Source organism: Chionomys nivalis, chromosome 3 (genome assembly GCF_950005125.1).
Source record: "Chionomys nivalis chromosome 3, mChiNiv1.1, whole genome shotgun sequence".
Classification (NCBI taxonomy): domain Eukaryota; kingdom Metazoa; phylum Chordata; class Mammalia; order Rodentia; family Cricetidae; genus Chionomys; species Chionomys nivalis.
The window spans coordinates 83,397,535-83,415,380 of record NC_080088.1 but is presented as its reverse complement, the minus strand read 5'-3'; the positions used below and the strand labels follow the sequence as shown (position 1 = coordinate 83,415,380).

At 46.2% G+C, this 17,846-nt stretch overlaps 2 protein-coding genes across 4 annotated transcripts in view; one reads left to right on the top strand and one right to left on the bottom strand.

Annotated features, from left to right (window-relative positions):
- Window positions 1-7,500: 7,500 nt before the first annotated feature.
- LOC130871907 (renin receptor-like) lies at window positions 7,501-8,609 on the bottom strand. Its single transcript, XM_057765615.1, has one exon. The coding sequence runs from the start codon at window positions 8,585-8,587 to the stop codon at window positions 7,532-7,534; it is 1,056 nt and encodes a 351-aa protein (XP_057621598.1). The 5' UTR covers window positions 8,588-8,609; the 3' UTR covers window positions 7,501-7,531.
- Window positions 8,610-9,509: 900 nt separating this feature from the next.
- The window catches only part of Tex26 (testis expressed 26), a 31,550-nt gene continuing 23,213 nt past the window's right edge, over window positions 9,510-17,846 (top strand). Inside the window, exons 1-2 of one of the 3 annotated variants that reach the window (XM_057765540.1) lie at window positions 9,518-9,587; window positions 17,054-17,138. In XM_057765540.1, coding sequence (XP_057621523.1) covers window positions 9,527-9,587; window positions 17,054-17,138 — 146 coding nt within the window. In that variant the 5' untranslated portion in view covers window positions 9,518-9,526. Of the gene's footprint in view, window positions 9,588-17,053; window positions 17,139-17,846 lie in introns of all 3 variants that reach the window. The other 2 variants (XM_057765538.1, XM_057765539.1) reach the window with 2 other exon arrangements.

Genomic DNA, 17,846 nt, shown 5'->3' with positions numbered 1-17,846 from the left:
GGAATGAGGCGGGGGGGGGGGGGGGGCGGCATGAATGGTTTTTCCTCTCCCAGCATGGATGTCTGGCAGCAGACATCCTGCTCTTATCTTATAGATATCCTACTTTGCAGTCATCCTGCTTTGTAGATGTCCTATCTTATAGATATCCTGTTTTCCTCTCACGAGAGCAGGCTAGCTGCTGATCCTGAGAATCTTTCAAGCAAACAGGACGTTCTCCCGGGAGCCTGCTAGCTGCGGGTTCTGAGGAGGGGGTCTGTAGGGTCTTTCAATCCCTGGGTCCTCACTGGAACTTCTCTGGGGTATCCTGCAGGTATTGTTCCCCAGGACCAGTCCCTTCACAAGCGCCGGCAGGTCCTAGATGGGGTAGATGTTAGGGTGGGACAACCCAGGGCCTGGCTGTGGGCCTGAGTAGTAGCTGAGCGGGTCAGTCTGGGTCCCTGGGGCCACCCGCCTCAGGTGAGGGGGCTGGCGTCAGTTCCCCTATGCCCATACCCTCAGGGTTGGCTCACCCCTGCCTGTGGGGTGGGTTGGGGCCATCTCTCCCAAGTACAGAGACCCACTGTCTCATGAGGACCAGCTCTCTTGCTAGAATGTTTAGTGAGAGACAAGGCTAGCTTTTCTTGGACAGAAGAAGTGCGGAGCCAGCTCAGCATGGTTCCTATGGGCCCCGAGGTGACACAGGCCTCAAACATCAACACAGACACCAGCTACAGCTTGACCATGGACCCAGACATGGCTCTTGGCAGCAGTGTGGGCCTGGACAACATCCTGACTTTGGGTGGAAGCACAAACAGACCATCCTGACTCGGGTTGGGATGATTTTGATAGTAACGTGGTCCCTGGACACTACCGAGGTCTCACGTTGTGGCCCTAACCCTGGGCTTCTATGTGACCTTTGGTGGCAATACAGGACTCGACTTAGTGCAGACCCTGGCTGCAGTAGGGCTATGAATCCAGGCTCCAGGTGGATGCCCCGCCCACCCATTTCAGGATGACTCTGGCCACAGCATGGGCCCTGGACACCATCAGGGCTATAGGTTGTGGCCCAGACCCAGGGGTCCATGTGGCCTTTGGTGGCAACTTGGGCCATGGACTTCAACACAGACCTCAACTATAGTAGGATCATGAACCTAGACACGGTCCTCAGTAGCAGCCTGGGTCTGGTTATCATCATGGACCCAGGTGGTGGCAAAGGTCACCCAGATTGGCATGATTCCAGCGGCAGCATTGTCCCTGGACACCAATAGACTCTGACTGCAGTAGGACTGTGGACCCAAAAGTGGTCCAAGGTGTCTGATCAGACCCCTGGGCAACCACACAGTCTTTGACAACTGATTAACTTTTAACCTACTGAATCCACACCTCCGTTGTTTGAGATCTATGCAAAACTACCGAGGCAAGTCAGTGACCTAGATGCTTTGTTTCCTGAGTGACAGTTCTGAGTTCTCCTAAAGTTCAGCTTGGTACCTTCACTTGACTGGGCACTGAGCAAACCACTAATTGAGCCGCCGCCTCACTCAGGTGACCTGTAGCTCTGCTGCTGGTCTTGCAGAACCCAGTCCTGTTGCCACAAGCTCTGTGCCTGCACCCTCCCCCATCACAGCACTGAGAAATTGTTTCAGCTTCTCCGGACTCCACTTCTCTTCTGGGTGTTGCCCCCTCCCCTTTGCTTGGCTGGCTCCACGCATCCTTGAGAAGCGGACGTCTTGTCTTTGCGCAGGCTGTCTGCAAGCCCCTGTCATATCTAGGGTGCTGCTTTCAGTGTCACCACACAGCTCATATTCAATACACAAGCAGTGTTTGTTGAGAGGAAAGAGAAGAAAGGAAAGCACACAACAGAACTAACCAAACAGGCAATGGCTTAATCAGTTATAGGCTTGCCTGACTTCAAAGTCAGGAACCTGGCCATGCCACTCACAGTAATAAGACCCAGAGCAAAATACATATGTTGAGTAGAAATAAGGAATTATAATAAGAATGGAGACATAGAGTAGAAATGAGGAAAAAGAGAAATAACTTCGCTTGTGTGGGTAACCACTGATAAACTGTGGTCAGGGTTATACCTTTGTAAGCCCAGTGTTTACAGACAAGAGACCTGGAGCTCACAAAAGGATCTGCTTTCCCCCAGAGGGAAAGTGACAAAGATGGCTTCTGGATCTGCATTCAGTGCACATCCCACATTTTAGCTTGCCTAAGAGGAGACAAATCTAAGATATTAATATGAACTCACTTTAAAAATTCTATATGCTCATTGCTCTGCTTTAAAAATATATTTATCTTAAATTATACTATGCTAATCAGCCCTACCATTTCCAGATAGCTAATCTGTTATTGGGTGTCACTTTCTTAATTTAGATGCCACTACTAAACCCTAATTTAGACTCATTTCTTTTTAAATACCATTGACAGAAGTCTGTGCCTCCTAACTTCTTCTGCTGTTTACTGCATTAAAATGTGCTACATTCCTGACATTGTGTGTATGAGGCTCCCTTAACAGAACGCTCTGAATTAGTTCTTAATTTTAAAGATGATGCTTTGTGGTTTTTGCAAAGGACCAGAGTCCAGTTCCCAGCACCTACATCCAGACTCCCCCATCCACATCCAGTGACTCATAGCTTCCTGTAACTCCAGTTCTAAGGGCTCTAATGTCCTCTTCTGGTCTCCTCAGGTACCTGCCCACCCCTCCCACACACACACATTTAAAAGTGACAAAAATAAATCATAAAAATGTCACTTGCAGACACATTTGTGATCTTTGATGCCTACTCAATGCTTCTTAATAAAATAAAGTCCTCTTTGGGAGACCTTATTTTCCTTTAAGACCTGATGCTACAATTATTCCTTTTAGGGTAAATAGGAGTTGTAAATTGTTATTTTTATTTCCTTTTTTAAAAAACAGGATTTCTTTACCCAGCTCTGGGTGGGCTAGACTCATTATGTTGACCAGGTTTGTCTCAGATTCTCAGAGCTCCATCTCTGCCTCCAGAGTGCTGGGATGAAAGGCCAGACTGTCAATCACCTACTAAACAAGTTTCCAGAAATCTCCATTGCGTATTTCCTGAGCCCTCTTCCCAAGAGTGAATGGTAGCTGTCTTCTTTTCTGGAACCGTAGTTACTAAGCACCTACTATGTAACTGATAACCAGCAGTCGTCAGGAATATGAACACAAGATACTGTCTGCACCCAGTGATGAACACACGGCTTCTTGTGCTATGAGGGAATGTTATGCTCAGATCACGGAATCCCTCCAAAACCAACTAGGAGACCAAGTTCTGTATGTAAAAGCAAAGAGCCTTTTTATTCTTACACAAGTTCGCAAACTCGGACTCTCCATATATCCATAGTATTGGAGTGGTCAGAGAGCCCTGAGCTCAGTTAGGGTTGGCTTTTATGGTAGCAAAGGCGGGGCAGAGAGAGATTTCTGAAGGTTCAGGACTCCTGATTGGCTGACATTTGTCTAGGGGTGTCCTGGTGAAAAGGATGGGTGTGTACTGGCAGGTGATCCTTTCCTCAATGGTTGGAATTTTAGGAATTTCCTTTGGATTTTCTGTTCCTGGCTGGTGCCTAGGTAGTCTCAGTTTGTGGTCTTTCTTGGAAACAGGTAAACTACTGAGAGTCAGGCCTCTATTGGGCTTGTCATGGCTGGTCCTACAGAGGGGTCCCGTGAGTGAACGAGGGGCTGCAAAAAGCACTAAGTTTCCTGCGTGTACAGTGTTAAATGTTAGTTCAAAATCAATCATGTAACCTCAGGATCCTGGAAGCTTAGGGTGTTTATCATATAGAGTTGAACAGAGAGCTTGGTTACTACGTAGATCTGAGCAAGGAGACCGTTATTACATGGTGATAAACAGGGAGTCAGGGTTTATGGTATCCATGGAGACAGTTATAGATCGTAATGATCTCTGGGAAGAAGTTATGATGCACATTTTCTGCACACGCTGTACACACCCACACTCAGACCACCGAGGAAGGTTTTGCTATTTTCCTCTAAGCCTCAATCAGGAATGCTCCATTTTAAAAAAGGGCTATTTGATTTGCTGATTTGAGTTTCAAAAAAATCTGGTAATGAGTTTTGGCTTAGGGTTGGGGCAGAACTTCCGTTTTTGAAATGGGCCTAAGCATACTTCTGGCACTTTGTACTTGATATTTATGCAAAATGGTCTTCAGGTGTTGGTGATTACAGAAACCAAAGTACTGGCCGATGCTGAGAAGAGCTGAAGACAGTGAACCCGGCAGCATCTAATATTCAGCCAAGATTTAATTCTTTATATAAAACAAACAAGCATAACCATCTCATTAGTATGAAAATTTGCTTTTATCTTTCATAGATGGTAAAATTATATGCACAGCAATGAATTGTTTGAAAATAAAGTTCCCTGTGGTTATTAATAAATGTTTGACCTGTGTATCTGTTTTGTAAACCTTATATGCCTGGCTTGCATAAAAATTCTCAGGCACAGAGTGGTCACAAATGGAGAATAAAAAGTCAAACTCTAGCATGCATACACAGGTGGGTAGGTCAGCATACAGTAGCGTATTGGCCCTCACTGCAACCAATGGTTGGTACTGGGAATGCAGTTTGTACATTTTTATACTTTTTAAAAACAGGGTCTCCTGTAACCCAGGCTGTCCTTGAACACACTATGTAGTAGAGCATGATTTTGAACTCTTGGTCCTGCTGCCTCTGTAATGGAAAAATAAAAATTGCTGCGGATCCCTGAGTAGCTTGCTACGGGCTCCCCGGTAGTGGCAGGCAGTAGGCGGGGGTCCCAAGAGCAGCCAGTCCTAGGCAGGGACTGTGTATGAGAACATGCTGCAGGTCTCCGAGGTGAGAGACAGACAGGCACACCACACAGAGGGAGGTTGGACATTTATTCAGGGGGTTATGGAGGGGAAGGGAGAAGTGGAGAAGAGCAGAGAGGCAGAAGTGGGGAGGTTGAAGCTGCCTCTCTGAGAGGAAGATGAAAAAGAGAGAGAACTCAGGCTGGAAGCTAAAGATCAGCTTGCCTCAGGATGGGGGAGGGAGTGGGCGTGGCTTGTTTCTTAAAGAGACAGATCATTACATTCCCATCTCTTTTTTATAATAAAAAGGTGGGCGGTGGTGGCACATGCCTTTAATCCCAGCACTTGGGAGGCAGAGGCAGGCAGATCTCTGTGAGTTCGAGACCAGCCTGGTCTACAAGAGCTAGTTCCAGAACAGGCTCCAAAACCACAGAGAACCCTGTCTCGAAAAAAAAAAAAACAAAAAAAACAAAAAAAAAACAAAACAAAACCAAAAAAAGGTGGGAGGTTAGGCACCACAGGTTAAAGGAATTGGGGCGGCGAATTCTTAAGACTTTTTCCTGCTTATTTGTGGGCGTTGTCTTGGGGGGGGGGACCTGAGAAGGCTGGGTACCGGTCACATCCTGGCATAGTTGGGCTCTTTGCTCCTGTCTGGTGTTTGTGGTGTGGAAATGTCTGGTGTCTCTTACACCTGTTTAAGGTATTGGCAGAACAAAGGACAAAGTTAAGTTAAGGAAAACAATTTTAGGACCAGGGAATTGAGGGGGATGTATCTGACCTGTTTAAGGTGGATCCTTCAATTCGGCTCCCTGGAACTCACAAGAATTCTTTGTGCTTGTGAAAACAGAAGTTTTAGACACATACATTGTATAAACAGTAGCATATTTATGTCAGAATGACTGTGACAGATATTTTTGCACAATGAAAAGTATTTTTAAGACTATGGAAGGCAGTGTGAGAGAGAAATTTGATAACTTGTATTTGTCCTCACACCTTTATAACTTGCAGGTCTTGTATTTGTATTTTACTGAAATTTGTTTGGTGAGGTTGTCCTTTTAAACTGACAAAACCTCTCAACTGTCAAACTGCATCAGAGATCTTTGAGAAAGATAAAATTTTACTTGAGTTACTGATTAAAAAATGATAGAGAACTTACTTGGTCAACACCTAGAGCTACTCCTCAGGGTCCTCCATGGTTGCTGAAGGTCACATTGCCTTTTGCTGTTTAGCACAGGGCCTGCCAGACTCCAGAAGATCCTGTGGGCTAAGAAATCTGTAGGAAGACAAGCCTACCTTGACCTGAGCAGCTAGGCTGTCGATTCCAGCGATTCTGTCCACACCTGGAGATCTTTAGTTTAAATGAAAGGCAGTTTTTCCCGGTGGTCAGCACTTTGCAGTTGCAGTGAATTGCAGATGGACGTTGTTGTGTGCCCATTTGTCTTCTGTCTTCTTTGGAGGAAGTAGAGTGTTGCTACTAGGAGCCAAACTGTCTCTTTGTTATGAAAAGTTTTTTAATAATTAAATATTTAAATGTCATATTCCCCAGATCTCTGAGCAGTTGAGGGCTGTTTATCAGGTATAACTACAGTATAGAATCTGCCTGGAAAGCTAGGTCTGAGCTTGACTGTACTGACTCTCAACTTAACAGGTAAGATTCACACTCATAAAAAGACAGAAAGAAGAAAAAACTGCTTGTAATAGGTTAACGGCAGAACTGACAATAGTAGAGAACATCTTAATATATTTTAAATGAGGGATGGATTAAATATAAAGTATTTTTGTAAGGGACTTAAAAGTACATACCAGTTTAAAACATGAGACTTACTGTTTTTGTAGTTTGGAGTGAGATGCAATAAACAGACAATTATAACATATAGCAGAAAACATGAGTGCATTTAAGTTGAACACACATACACAGAATGAACAGAAATTGGGCAAAGTGGATGCTCTTGGTGGACCCTACCAAAGGCATGCCACTGCACAAAACACACATGTAACAGAGTCAGTGAGAAGAATTTAGAGACAAAAACATAAGTAAACCAGATGAGGCAGGGTAGACTTCAGTAAAGATGGGAGAACTTGGTCACCTGACCTGGCTCTCGGTTCTTCTGAAATCAACACAGTATTTTTAATGTTTTAATATCTCTACTAAACCACACAGATCACCAAACTTGCAGAAGAGATTAACAACAGCTAACCTGCCAATCACACACACACACTTCCAAAACTAAGTGATTGTAGAAGCATATCCAGTATTTTTGGGATACGCTTAGTTAAAACCTTCCCTCCTGTCTCGGAGATATTTACATCAGATTAAAGACATTTACAAATAGTTCATAGTGAATAACAATTGAACTAGGATTTATCTGTCCTGTGCAAGGAACTCAAGCATTTGAAAGCTTCTAAGAAACCCAGTGCATTCTCCAATATGAAAAACACAACTACTCCAAATGGTTTATATTTCATTCAGTGCATATTTCTAAATGTATTAAATGGAATGAAATTATGTTATTCCATGGCTATATCAACAATATTTGAACATCTATGGAATCTACATCACAATTCAATTGTGTTAGTATTATAAGCCACTCTAAGGAAACAATAAGCACACACAAAATAGAGAACAAAATCTATGTTTTCTTTAAAATAAATTTAAGGTATACCATCTACTTTAAACCATAGTAAAAGATATACTTTAACAGAAAGCAAATTCCCAAAACCTGTTATCTAAGTGTAGTATAAGGAAAACTCAATCCATCCGAATCTTCTGGTTTGTCATCCTGTAAATGACGCTATCATATCCAGGATCCATATTCCAAATGTTGTAAGAGGTGATGATCACAGCCAAGGCCAAGCCAATCATAATCCACAGTACTAAGTTGAAAACCACTGAATACTCCAAATTATACTTATATGCAAGGTTATAGGGATTTGGGGCGGTCTCTTGTTTTGCCTCAAGGATGGTCCTTGACTTCCTCACAAGGGATGTATCAAATGATTTGACAGTCACTAACTCTACCACTGCGTTCCCACCATAGAGACTGTACATGTCATCTGCAAACTTTTGGAGAGCATCCACAAGGATCCTAGAGGCATCCCTGAATTGTTCAGAGTCTTCCCCATAGCGCTTCCCAAGTTCATCCAATCCCGCCAGCTCCAATGAATACAAGTCGGGAGAATGATCTTTGGCTAGATGCTTATGACGAGCCAACAAGCTCGAAATATCATGTAGCATTTGCAGTTCAGAAAGGAAGAGCAGGTCAGCTTCATTATTCCTACTCAGAGAATTGGGGGGAAGAGAGCTGAGGACGGAGTTTTCTTGAAACAGACGATTACATAGTTGCCGTAATGTGACTGAAAGGTCTTCAAAAACAGAGTTTGCTTTTCCCACCATATCTACTCTTCCCTCACTGGGAGCCCACTGCAAAACCACAGGAGTTTCTTCAGAAAATAAGGAGTGGATGGAACTCGCAACACTGTCGAGACTGAAAGGAACTGCATTCTCCAAAGGGTAGGAGAGGACACTGCCCGCGCGGAGAGCCAGTTTGTCCACTCCCTTCACCATCACCATAATGGTAGCCCGTGGCCGGTGGAAGAGATTACCCACTGCAAGCCCTGGCCAAGATAGGTCTTCTTTCACAGAGAAGCCCATGGACAATGCAGCCACGTCTGGGATTCGATCTCCTGGTATGGGCCAATTTCCTTTTCGGAATACAACAGACCCTGGCGACCTTAATATGCTAAATTCATTCCCTAAAGCACCCATCACCTGCAAGCACAGGAGAGCAACGATGAACACAGCCATGATGCCACCCGGCAGTAGCGGAGATAGGCCACACGAAAAAGGGACGCTTGGACTCGAGGGAGCACGGCAGTCCGATTGAGTGACGAGAGAGAGGAGAGAAGAGGGAGCCGGAAGCTGTCTTCAGAGAGGGAGCTAGAAAAAAGGGAGAACTCAGGCAGGAAGCTGAAGGCAGGAAGCTGAAGATCAGCTTGCCTCAGCGGAAGGGGGAGGAAGTGGGCGTGGCTTGTCTCTTAAAGAGACAGAGACCATTTCAGCCTCCACCTCCCAAGTGCTGGAAATGCAGTCCTGTGCCACCAGGCCTGGACACCCCTTTGGACTTGTACCCCCCCCCCAAAAAAAAAAGCCTCAAGGCAAAATAAGCTTTTCTTTGTAATTAGCCCGTCCCTAGTGTTTCCTGGCCTAGGCTCTGGGTTGACCCTAGCAGGGACCTGTTAGAGAACCTCTGAGCGTCTTTCCACTCATACCAGATCCTGTGCCTGAAATTTCCAGGCACATCTTGCCTATATTTGTTTGCACTGAAATTTATGAGTGGACACAATGTGTGGTTGGGAGTCTGGCAGTTCACTTTGGTGTTTTTAACACTTGGGGTATTCAATATTTTGAGGCAAGGCATCTCTTTCCGGGTCTGGCCTCCTTCCTACCTTAGCCTTCTAATTCTGGGGTCACACTCACACGTGTGCACCAGTACACGAGGTCTGAAACTAGCTTTCAGTTTGCTCCTGTTTGCCAGTACACAAAACAATGGCATGGAAAGTATTGCTAGGACTAGAGAAGCAGGTGAAGGCCAGGGATACACCCCCAACCCACCCTGGGGCCGGAGACTCAGTGAAAAAGAAGGCTGTCGGGCGTTTCCATAGCGACGCGTCACAAAGGCACAGCTCAGAGGGTGGGGCTCCGAGCCGAGTATTTCTTCTGCGGAAGACGGCCTTTTGGGACGAGATGGCCCAATGTAGTGACAAGGCTCCGTGCCCCACTGAATGTGACCCCAAGCTCCAGTCAAGTAAGACTGCCCACGCTGCGGGACTGCGGGGCAGGGTGTGCCGTGTGTGCGGTGGGGATGTCTGAAGTAGGTAGGGGTGTCTGAAGTGCTCTTTAGGGGTGTTGCCTCGCTCTTAGAGGAGAGTCTAACCCAAGGAGGCACAAGTGAGTCAAAATGACCAAGAGACCGTAACCTCGCTCTGTCCAACCCTTCGTACTCCCTGCTTTGCTCTCTCTCTCTCTCTCTCTCTCTCTCTCTCTCTCTCTCTCTCTCTCTCTCTCTCTCTCTCTTTCTCTCTCCCCCCCCCCCTTTAAACGCTTCAGGAATAATCCTGAGAGGACAAGAAAAAAAACAAAACAGTGTCCTTGCAGAGATAACAGGGTCGAAGACCAGTGAACAGAACCGGGGAAGCTTGGGAGGGAGAGAAGGATCCAAGCTGGTTCTTCAGTCGTTGTCTGGCAAACAGCAAATACAGTGGGCCGGGGAGGGGAGGGAGAGGAGCGGAGTCTGTGGGCGGGGCGGCGGGAGGGGTGGGGGTCAGCGGGTCGGGGCTGCTATGGCTGCAGACAGCGCTGCGAGCTAGCTGGGCCTGTTTCAAAGGCTCTCTGCCAGGTGACAGATGGAGAGCTTTTCTCTGCGGTTCTTGCTTGCGGAGGCAGCGGGAGTTTACCAGCTCAGCGTTTTGCGTTCGCGGAAAGACAACCTCCCCGACCGTTAGCTGTGACACCAGTATCATGATTACTAACTGCACCGTCAGCTCCTCCATCCCTTCCGAGCCATAATGGCCAGCTTCTGCCGTCTAGCCTAGCTGGTTATAGGGCTGTGCAGATTCTTTAGAATTATGCTTCTAAGAGAACAATGAAGTGTGTGTTTACATTCCAGTCTTGTTCTCTGTAAAACTAAGAATGGAAAGTGAAAGCAAAAAAAAAAAAAAAACAGTTCAAAAACGTCAAATGTTCTCAGATTCTATGGGAGAGATGGAGGGGGGAAAATCTCCCAGGATTCCCAAGGGGACTCCTTAATTCCCCTTTCCCTTTCTAAGCACTCTGTCAGGGTTCACTGCCGGTAGTCTTCCTCCTTGTCTGGAATAGGTGAGGTTAGGAGTCCCCCTCTTACCTGGGTGATCATCCTCCACAGGACTTCCCTGCTGCACAAACTGCCAGGGACGCTCCTGTTTGTCCCCAGCTCCAGATGTTCAGATGGAACTAGTCAGCTGCTCCTGTGTCCCAGAAGGCCTCTACCTCAGCATGTTCCTGTTCTCCTTGGAACCTTCCAGACACTGAGAGCGTAATGCCGAGGGCCCAGGCTGTTAGAGAAGGCAGCTTCATTGGTACCTTCATTTGTTTACAGAGCTCTTTGATTCAGCCTCCACTTTTTTCTCCCGGGTCATCTTGACTCTGACCCTTGAGTCTGTCACAGCCACCACAGCCCCATCTCTGTTGCTGATAAAGTCACACTCCTAAAGGAGTTACCCTGTGTCACTATTTAATCTTTGGTCCCCAAATAGATAGATGGGGCCAGTTTTTTAGTCACTCCCGTGACTGAGTGAGTAATTCTGGGGTACTGTACTCTTTTTTCATGGTTGCTATGCAAAACCACAGACTTAGATATAGATTCTAAGTGCAGGCAGGGCCTTGTGCCTCTGGAGTCTCCTGGCCAGGAATCTTCCTTCTCTCCTTCAGTTTCAGCTGGCTATCAGTAGTTATTTTGTTTTTAATCTATTTATTTTTGAGAAGACTCTCACTAACTAGTTCAGCCTGACCTTGAACTCATGATCCTCCCTCTTCTGCCTCTGAAGTGCTCTGAACACTGGCACGTGCCACCACCTCTGCTTCTGTGAGCATTCATAACCATGGACATGTCATTAAGTCTCACTTCTGAGGTCCCAGTGTCTGTCACAGGGATACTTGCCTTGGCATTTAAGGTCCCAGAGAACAATCAGGGTGATTTTCCCATTTCCAGATCCGTGACTGCATGCTTAAGGATGTCCTCGTCGGAACACCGTCAGTTTCCAGGTTCCAGGATGTCGGACATAGGCCTCATGAGCACATGGGAAGTACTTATTACTTAGTGAGTTTGGCCATCTGTCGAAAACCGTGCCATGTTGGGCTGCCGTATGTCAAAAGCCAACTTCAACATAACTCACATGTTCCAGGGTAGGAGCCTAAGGATTGGAAATGTTAGGAACAGAGATGTAGAAGAACTAAGACAGAAACATAGAACAGCATTGGCACATTCAGCGAATACTGAATTCCTCTCGTTTATTCTTCCATATGCTTATATATTTCACTCCAAAAGGGGAGGGGGAGGCAACAGACATCATCAGCATGACACAGGGAATAGACCTGAGTTCTCCGACCTTTGGTCCACACTCAAAATACTAATTAACCACACCCTAGGCCAGACTCTCTCATTTGTAGCCACTTGTGCTGTTAACAACTTTGAAAGAGCACAAGTAATCAAACTCTCTATTTCCTCATTAAAGCTGTATATAATCTGTCTGTATTCATTTACGTCGTTACAACCTTCAGACAAGGTGGAATAGGCTCACATTTCTGGGTCTCCACAGTCATCAGACGGTGAGAGTGAGAACTGACAGATGCAGGGCTGGAGGAATGGTTGAGCAGCTAAGAGCACTGACTCCTCCTGCAGAGGGTTCAGGTCTCAGCACCCGTGTGATTCCAGGGGATACAACAGCCTCCTGGCCTCTGTGGGCCCCTGCAGGCACCCGGTGCACACAAACTCACACAGGCACATATATACACATAAAACAACAAAAGGATCAACTGTTACAAAGAATTATTAGATGTTGTTAGTACCTGTGTAGTCAGACTTTGGGCTGCCAGCTCCCAAATAATGACACAGAGACTTCTTATTAATTATGAAAGCTTGACCTTAGCTTAGGCTTGTTCCCAACTAGCTCTTATAACTTAAATTAACCCATTTATTATCTATATAATCTACCATTACATATATATTATAGAGTATATATAATCTATAGATTATTTATATAATCTACATTCTGCCGTGTGGCTCGTTACTTCTCCCCCATACTGTGCGTCTGACTTGCTGTGCTCACTGGCGAATCTCACATGCCTCAGATTCTTCCCAGAGTTCCTATCTCTGTCTGGAAGTCCCATCTATCCTCTTCTGACTAGCTATTAAGCCAATCAGAAGGTGCCTTGGCAGAGACACATCTTCACAGTGTACAAAAACATCATTCCACAACATACCTGCCTTATAAGCCCATATAAACATACCAGGCAGTTGCATGGGTGTCCCAGAAGGGCCTCTACCTCAGCATGCGCAAAAACTTATATCAACATATCAGATTGTTGTGAAAACAGAATAGTATACACAGAAAACTTTGTATGATTTAGTACAGTACACACATTAGTCTATTTAATAATATAATAATAACATATAATTTATCTTTTTTTTAGACAGGGTCTCACTGTGTAGCTTGGGCTAGCCTGGAACTCTTGTGTAGATTAGGAAGCTTTCAAATTCAACAGAGATAAGGGTGTCTCTGCCTCCTGAGGGCTAGGATGCAAGGCCTCTGCCTCCGCAGCCTGATTAACACTATTAACACAACCATGAACACCTTGGGTAAGTCACCATGGTTACCAGGCAGGGTAAGGCCTTCTGAGATAGGCAGTCAGGAGCTGGACTGTTTCTCCTCAGTTTCACTCACAATGGGCCATTCGGTGCTTCAAACTCTAGCTCCTTCTGCACATCAGAGAAATGCCTTCTTCACATCTGTTTCCCTGTCAGACCCCTATCAAACTAAACCACAACTCGGATGGCCCCCCTCCCCCATTTGATAAAATCCCTCTGGGATCTGACCTTGTCCCTTCCCCACATCTGAGCAAAAGGATGGCACCTTCTCAGGGTGCCAGGGGAACCTAGGATGTCAGCCCCCTGCTGAAGCTGTGCTCCTGTGACTCAAGGCATCTCCACCCTGTGCTTTTCCAAGCTGGAAAGGGGCTCTGTGTCCCAGTGTTGAGCACCACGTTGTCTCACACGTGGGGGGTGGGGTGGGGGGGGAGTGGGATGGGGGGGGTGGATGAACTAGAACTAGAGAAGAAAGAACCAGTCAGGAGGACAAAGGCACCACAGGAGAGATGGGTTTGGGGCCACTGAGAAAGCCTTGGGGATTCCGCCCACCTCTGAGAGTGCAGAAGAAACCAGTGACCTGCGAAGATTTCCCCGGAGACCAGTTTGTGGATGTTGTCACTATGGATTATAGGATTCTCTAGTGAGGTAGAGGAGTAGCGCCGTTTCCAGGACCTTTGTCAATGCGGATCAAGGCATACGTGTACAAAACTGACAGACAGGATTGCAGTAAGAAGAGCATTCAACAGGAAACGGAGGTGCGCTGGGAATCAGATGGGCATCCGAGAGTGCTGGGATGCGAGAACAGACAGAAGCTGGGCTGTGCTCAGGTGGCACGGAAAGGAGACCTTCTTGGCCTCGGGCCCTGGAGGCAGCCAGGCATGATGCTCCCCTCCCTCTTGACTCCTAGAGCCAGGCGTTCAGTAATCCATGTTGCCAGCTGCCGGTCCCCAGCTGTCCTCGGCAGAGGAAAGACCCCCGTACAGGAACATGTGTCTGTGCGATTGACTGGAAGGCACGGCCTGGAGCGGTTTCCCCCGGGTTTTCAAGGCCTATCTGGGTCTAATGAAAGCAGTCTAGCCTCTAGACGAATGAGCACACACATACACAAGAAATTCCAAGCCATATTCTTACAAAGTAAAAAAGCAACCAATAATAACCCAGAAATGCAAAATGAGACCATGACTGAATTTACAGTGAACACCTCTGGAGGCACTATGCTCTGACATCATATTTGGTACTGGCCCTGCATACGACCCACTGTGAACTGAAAGGGGCTGGGTTACTCCTGGGCAGGCAGTGTATGCAGTGTGGATATGATGGACCGCAAGTGGTACACAGCCAAAGCTGGAGGGATCTGGATGGCCCGAGATTTTTTATCAGTCAACTCAAAATGGCATGCGGTTTTAAATTTACAAGTCAATTTCTAGAGTTTTGCCTTTGAAGTTTTGGATGGTGGTTGACTAAAATACCCTTCATTAAAATTACAGATCAGGGAGACTGCTGTATTCTTAACAAATTTTGGGGCACTTTGTTGATATGGGGTCTGATGACACAGAGTTGGTCTGTTGATGGAGAGTGCAGGTCTGATGATGTGGAGAGCTGGTCTGTGGATTTATGGAGTTTCTCTGCTGACATAGGAAGTTGGGCAGGTAAGCTCTGCTCACTGATAGGTCTCAGCATCCTTCTGGAGTCATTGGCTGACACAGGAAGTTGGGCAGGTAAGCTCTGCTCACTGATAGGTCTCGGCATCCTTCTGACATCATTGGCACTGTTTCCTCTGTCACCTGAAGTCCCTTTCCTTACCTTTCATGACACCACACACTGGGTTTCTCCTATATTAGCTGGCTGCTTTTTACAGCTCTTTCCCTGGGTTCTCTTCTCAGTCTTCAAGTCCAGGATTTGGCCTTGTAAGCTAACTTCACTGTTGATTTACCTGTACTCATAGATTCAGTAACACCCATGCTACAGAATTTTAGTTATTGAAAAGGGTGAGCTATTATACCCCAGGTAAGTCACTGTAAGACACTGAAATAAGCAAAAGATACCTTTCATATATGAGTTCACTTTTGTAAATCCAAACGGTGAGAGCCAAGTCCCACTGCCTTAGTTACTTTTCTATTGCGGTGACAAAACTCTGCCACCAAGGTTACTTATAAAAGAAAGCGTTGAATTTGGAGGCTTGCTGTTCCAGAGGGTTAGGGTTCAAGACTACCATGTCATGGACCATGGCAGCAGGTGGGCAGCATGGTGCTGGGAGCAGTAACTGGGAGCTTACAGCTGATCCACAGATAGGGCACAGAAGGAGTGAGGGGAAAGAGAGGAGAGAAAGACACTTGGCCTAACATGGACTTTTAAAACTTTTAAAAGTGTGCCCACAGTTGACATACCTCCTCCAACAAGGCCACACCTTCTAATCCTTCTCAGACACTGTGAACTGGTGACTAAGCATTCAAATATATGTCTGTGAGGGCATTCTGACTCAAACCACCACAGGCATTATGTCTATGTTTACACGTATGCATATATTTCAGCAGATGATCGCATGTCCATGTGTGCATGCCAGAGGAGGCAGAGACACGCTTCCGTGGGGCTGCCTTCAGCATCCAAGGAGTTACCTGAAAGGCAGGTCCTAGGAGCTCCACTGCAGAAGGCATTTCAAAGAGCAAGCATATGATGAAGAAGAGCTGGAATGCATTAAAGACACTTCTAACATGGACCTTCAGCATCAGGGTTAAGAGAAAGAGAGGCACTTAGAGAAAGAGTGAGACGTATCCGAGTGTGGGTATGGGCTTCCCCAGGGAGCCCCGGCTTCACTGTCTACAGTGAGCTCATACACATGATCCCATGGTTTTCTAAGTTACGGCATTTCAAGGGTGTAATTGACAACATAGTTTAATGATTAAGCAAAGCCTAAAATTTAAATAAAATCTAAAAGTTAAGTAAAGATATACACGCAAGCTTACTTATTTCTTGCATCAAGAATTTCTGGTGGAGTTGACATTTTAAGGTAGTTTTTATGTTGTTTCAGGTGGTTCTGTGTGTGTAGACTTAGGGATGGGTGAGGAGATCTCATACGGTAAACTTCTGGTCCTAAGCCCTTGTTGTCTTTAACACCCTTGTTTGAAGTCGCTTTGGTAAAACATGCCTGTTCTCTGCAGGCAAAAGTCCCTGTTTCCTCTTAATTTTCTTTGTATTTGGCCTCATGCAGATGTGGAACACAATAGGTAGGGCTGCTAACATGGGCTGGCAGGAAGGAAGACTGGGGAGGAGGGTGGCTGTGGGCACGAGATGAAGAGGCAAGGGGAGATGCCAACTTGTGCCCGTATTTTCCTAACATGGCACAAGCTTGTCACTAAAGTGTAATAGGGGCCACTTGAAGGTAGAACTCACGTCAACTTTCTTCACACTGTTGAACAAACACCTTAGAGTTGTTAAGATAGCGTGTATGTGGGGATGGAGGCCCCCTCAGTGGTTAAGAGCACTGACAGCTCTCACTGTCAGAGGACCCAAGTTCAGTTCCTCATTGGGTTGTTCAGAATCATCTGGCCCTCTTCTGGCCTCTTCAGTCACTAGCTCATGTGACATATGTTCACACGTGCGTGCATTCACACACACCTAAACTGAGAAATAGCACACACGAATGCTCAAGAGAAGCGACTAGCCTGTTATAATGTCGGCACAAACCCAATAAATAAGCCCACCTTCCCCTTCCTGCTGAGACCATCAATTGACCCTTACGATTCATTGGACCCTAAGATGAAATTACAGTACAGATTTTTTTCTTTTGCAGTCTAATTTTAGTTATGAAAACAATATCTGGTTGGGATATTCTGCTTTGCCACATTTCAAATCACCCTGGTGTCCTTTAGCAGGTAACACCAACTGGGATTCCTATGCTACCACCATGAAGACAGCATTCACACCTAAAGCAGGAGCAGTGGCCAATTTAATACGGTAGGTGTCCGCTTGGGTCGCATCCACAGACCCTTTGCAGTTTGACTTTGTCTTTTATTAATCAGAATCCAAAACGAGTAGAAATAGCAACTGGAGACACAGGTAGAGTAGGGCCTATCATCCACTCTGCGGTCATCTGCTTATCTTGAGAACCCACCTTTCAAAATTCAGCCAAACTTTTTTTAAGAAAGACAGAAAAATCCCCCACTTGTTCTTCCCAATGTCGCTGAACACTGTGGGTTGCTGTAGACCCGTGTTGACATATATTAGAAATGACTCGAGCACCTCCCATAGACTACCGCAGGCAGGCAATGTGGTGGCTGCTGAGTCCATGGATGAGTGCATGGGAGGACATTTGTCACCGCTGTCACCTGTGCTGTCCTGGAGGCTCATACAGCTGTCCTCTGCCTCCACTCTCCCAGTTACTGCAGTGTTGGCTTGCAAAGCTTCTCCTCTAGATGCATGTGAACTGAGGGCTGTGGGTGTTTTTGACCGCTTCTGAGTTCAATGGTGTGTGTGCATGTGTGCGTGCATGTGTGCATGCGTGTGTGTGCATGTTTGTGTGTGCGTGTGTGTGTTACTTTTCTGTAGCCATGATGGAAGTAAGAGCTTAGTTAGGCGTATGGTTCCAGATGTTAATGAGAGCAGGCAGCGGGAGCAGGAAGCTGAGAGAGCATGTCTTCACCACGAACCAGACAGAGAGCAGTT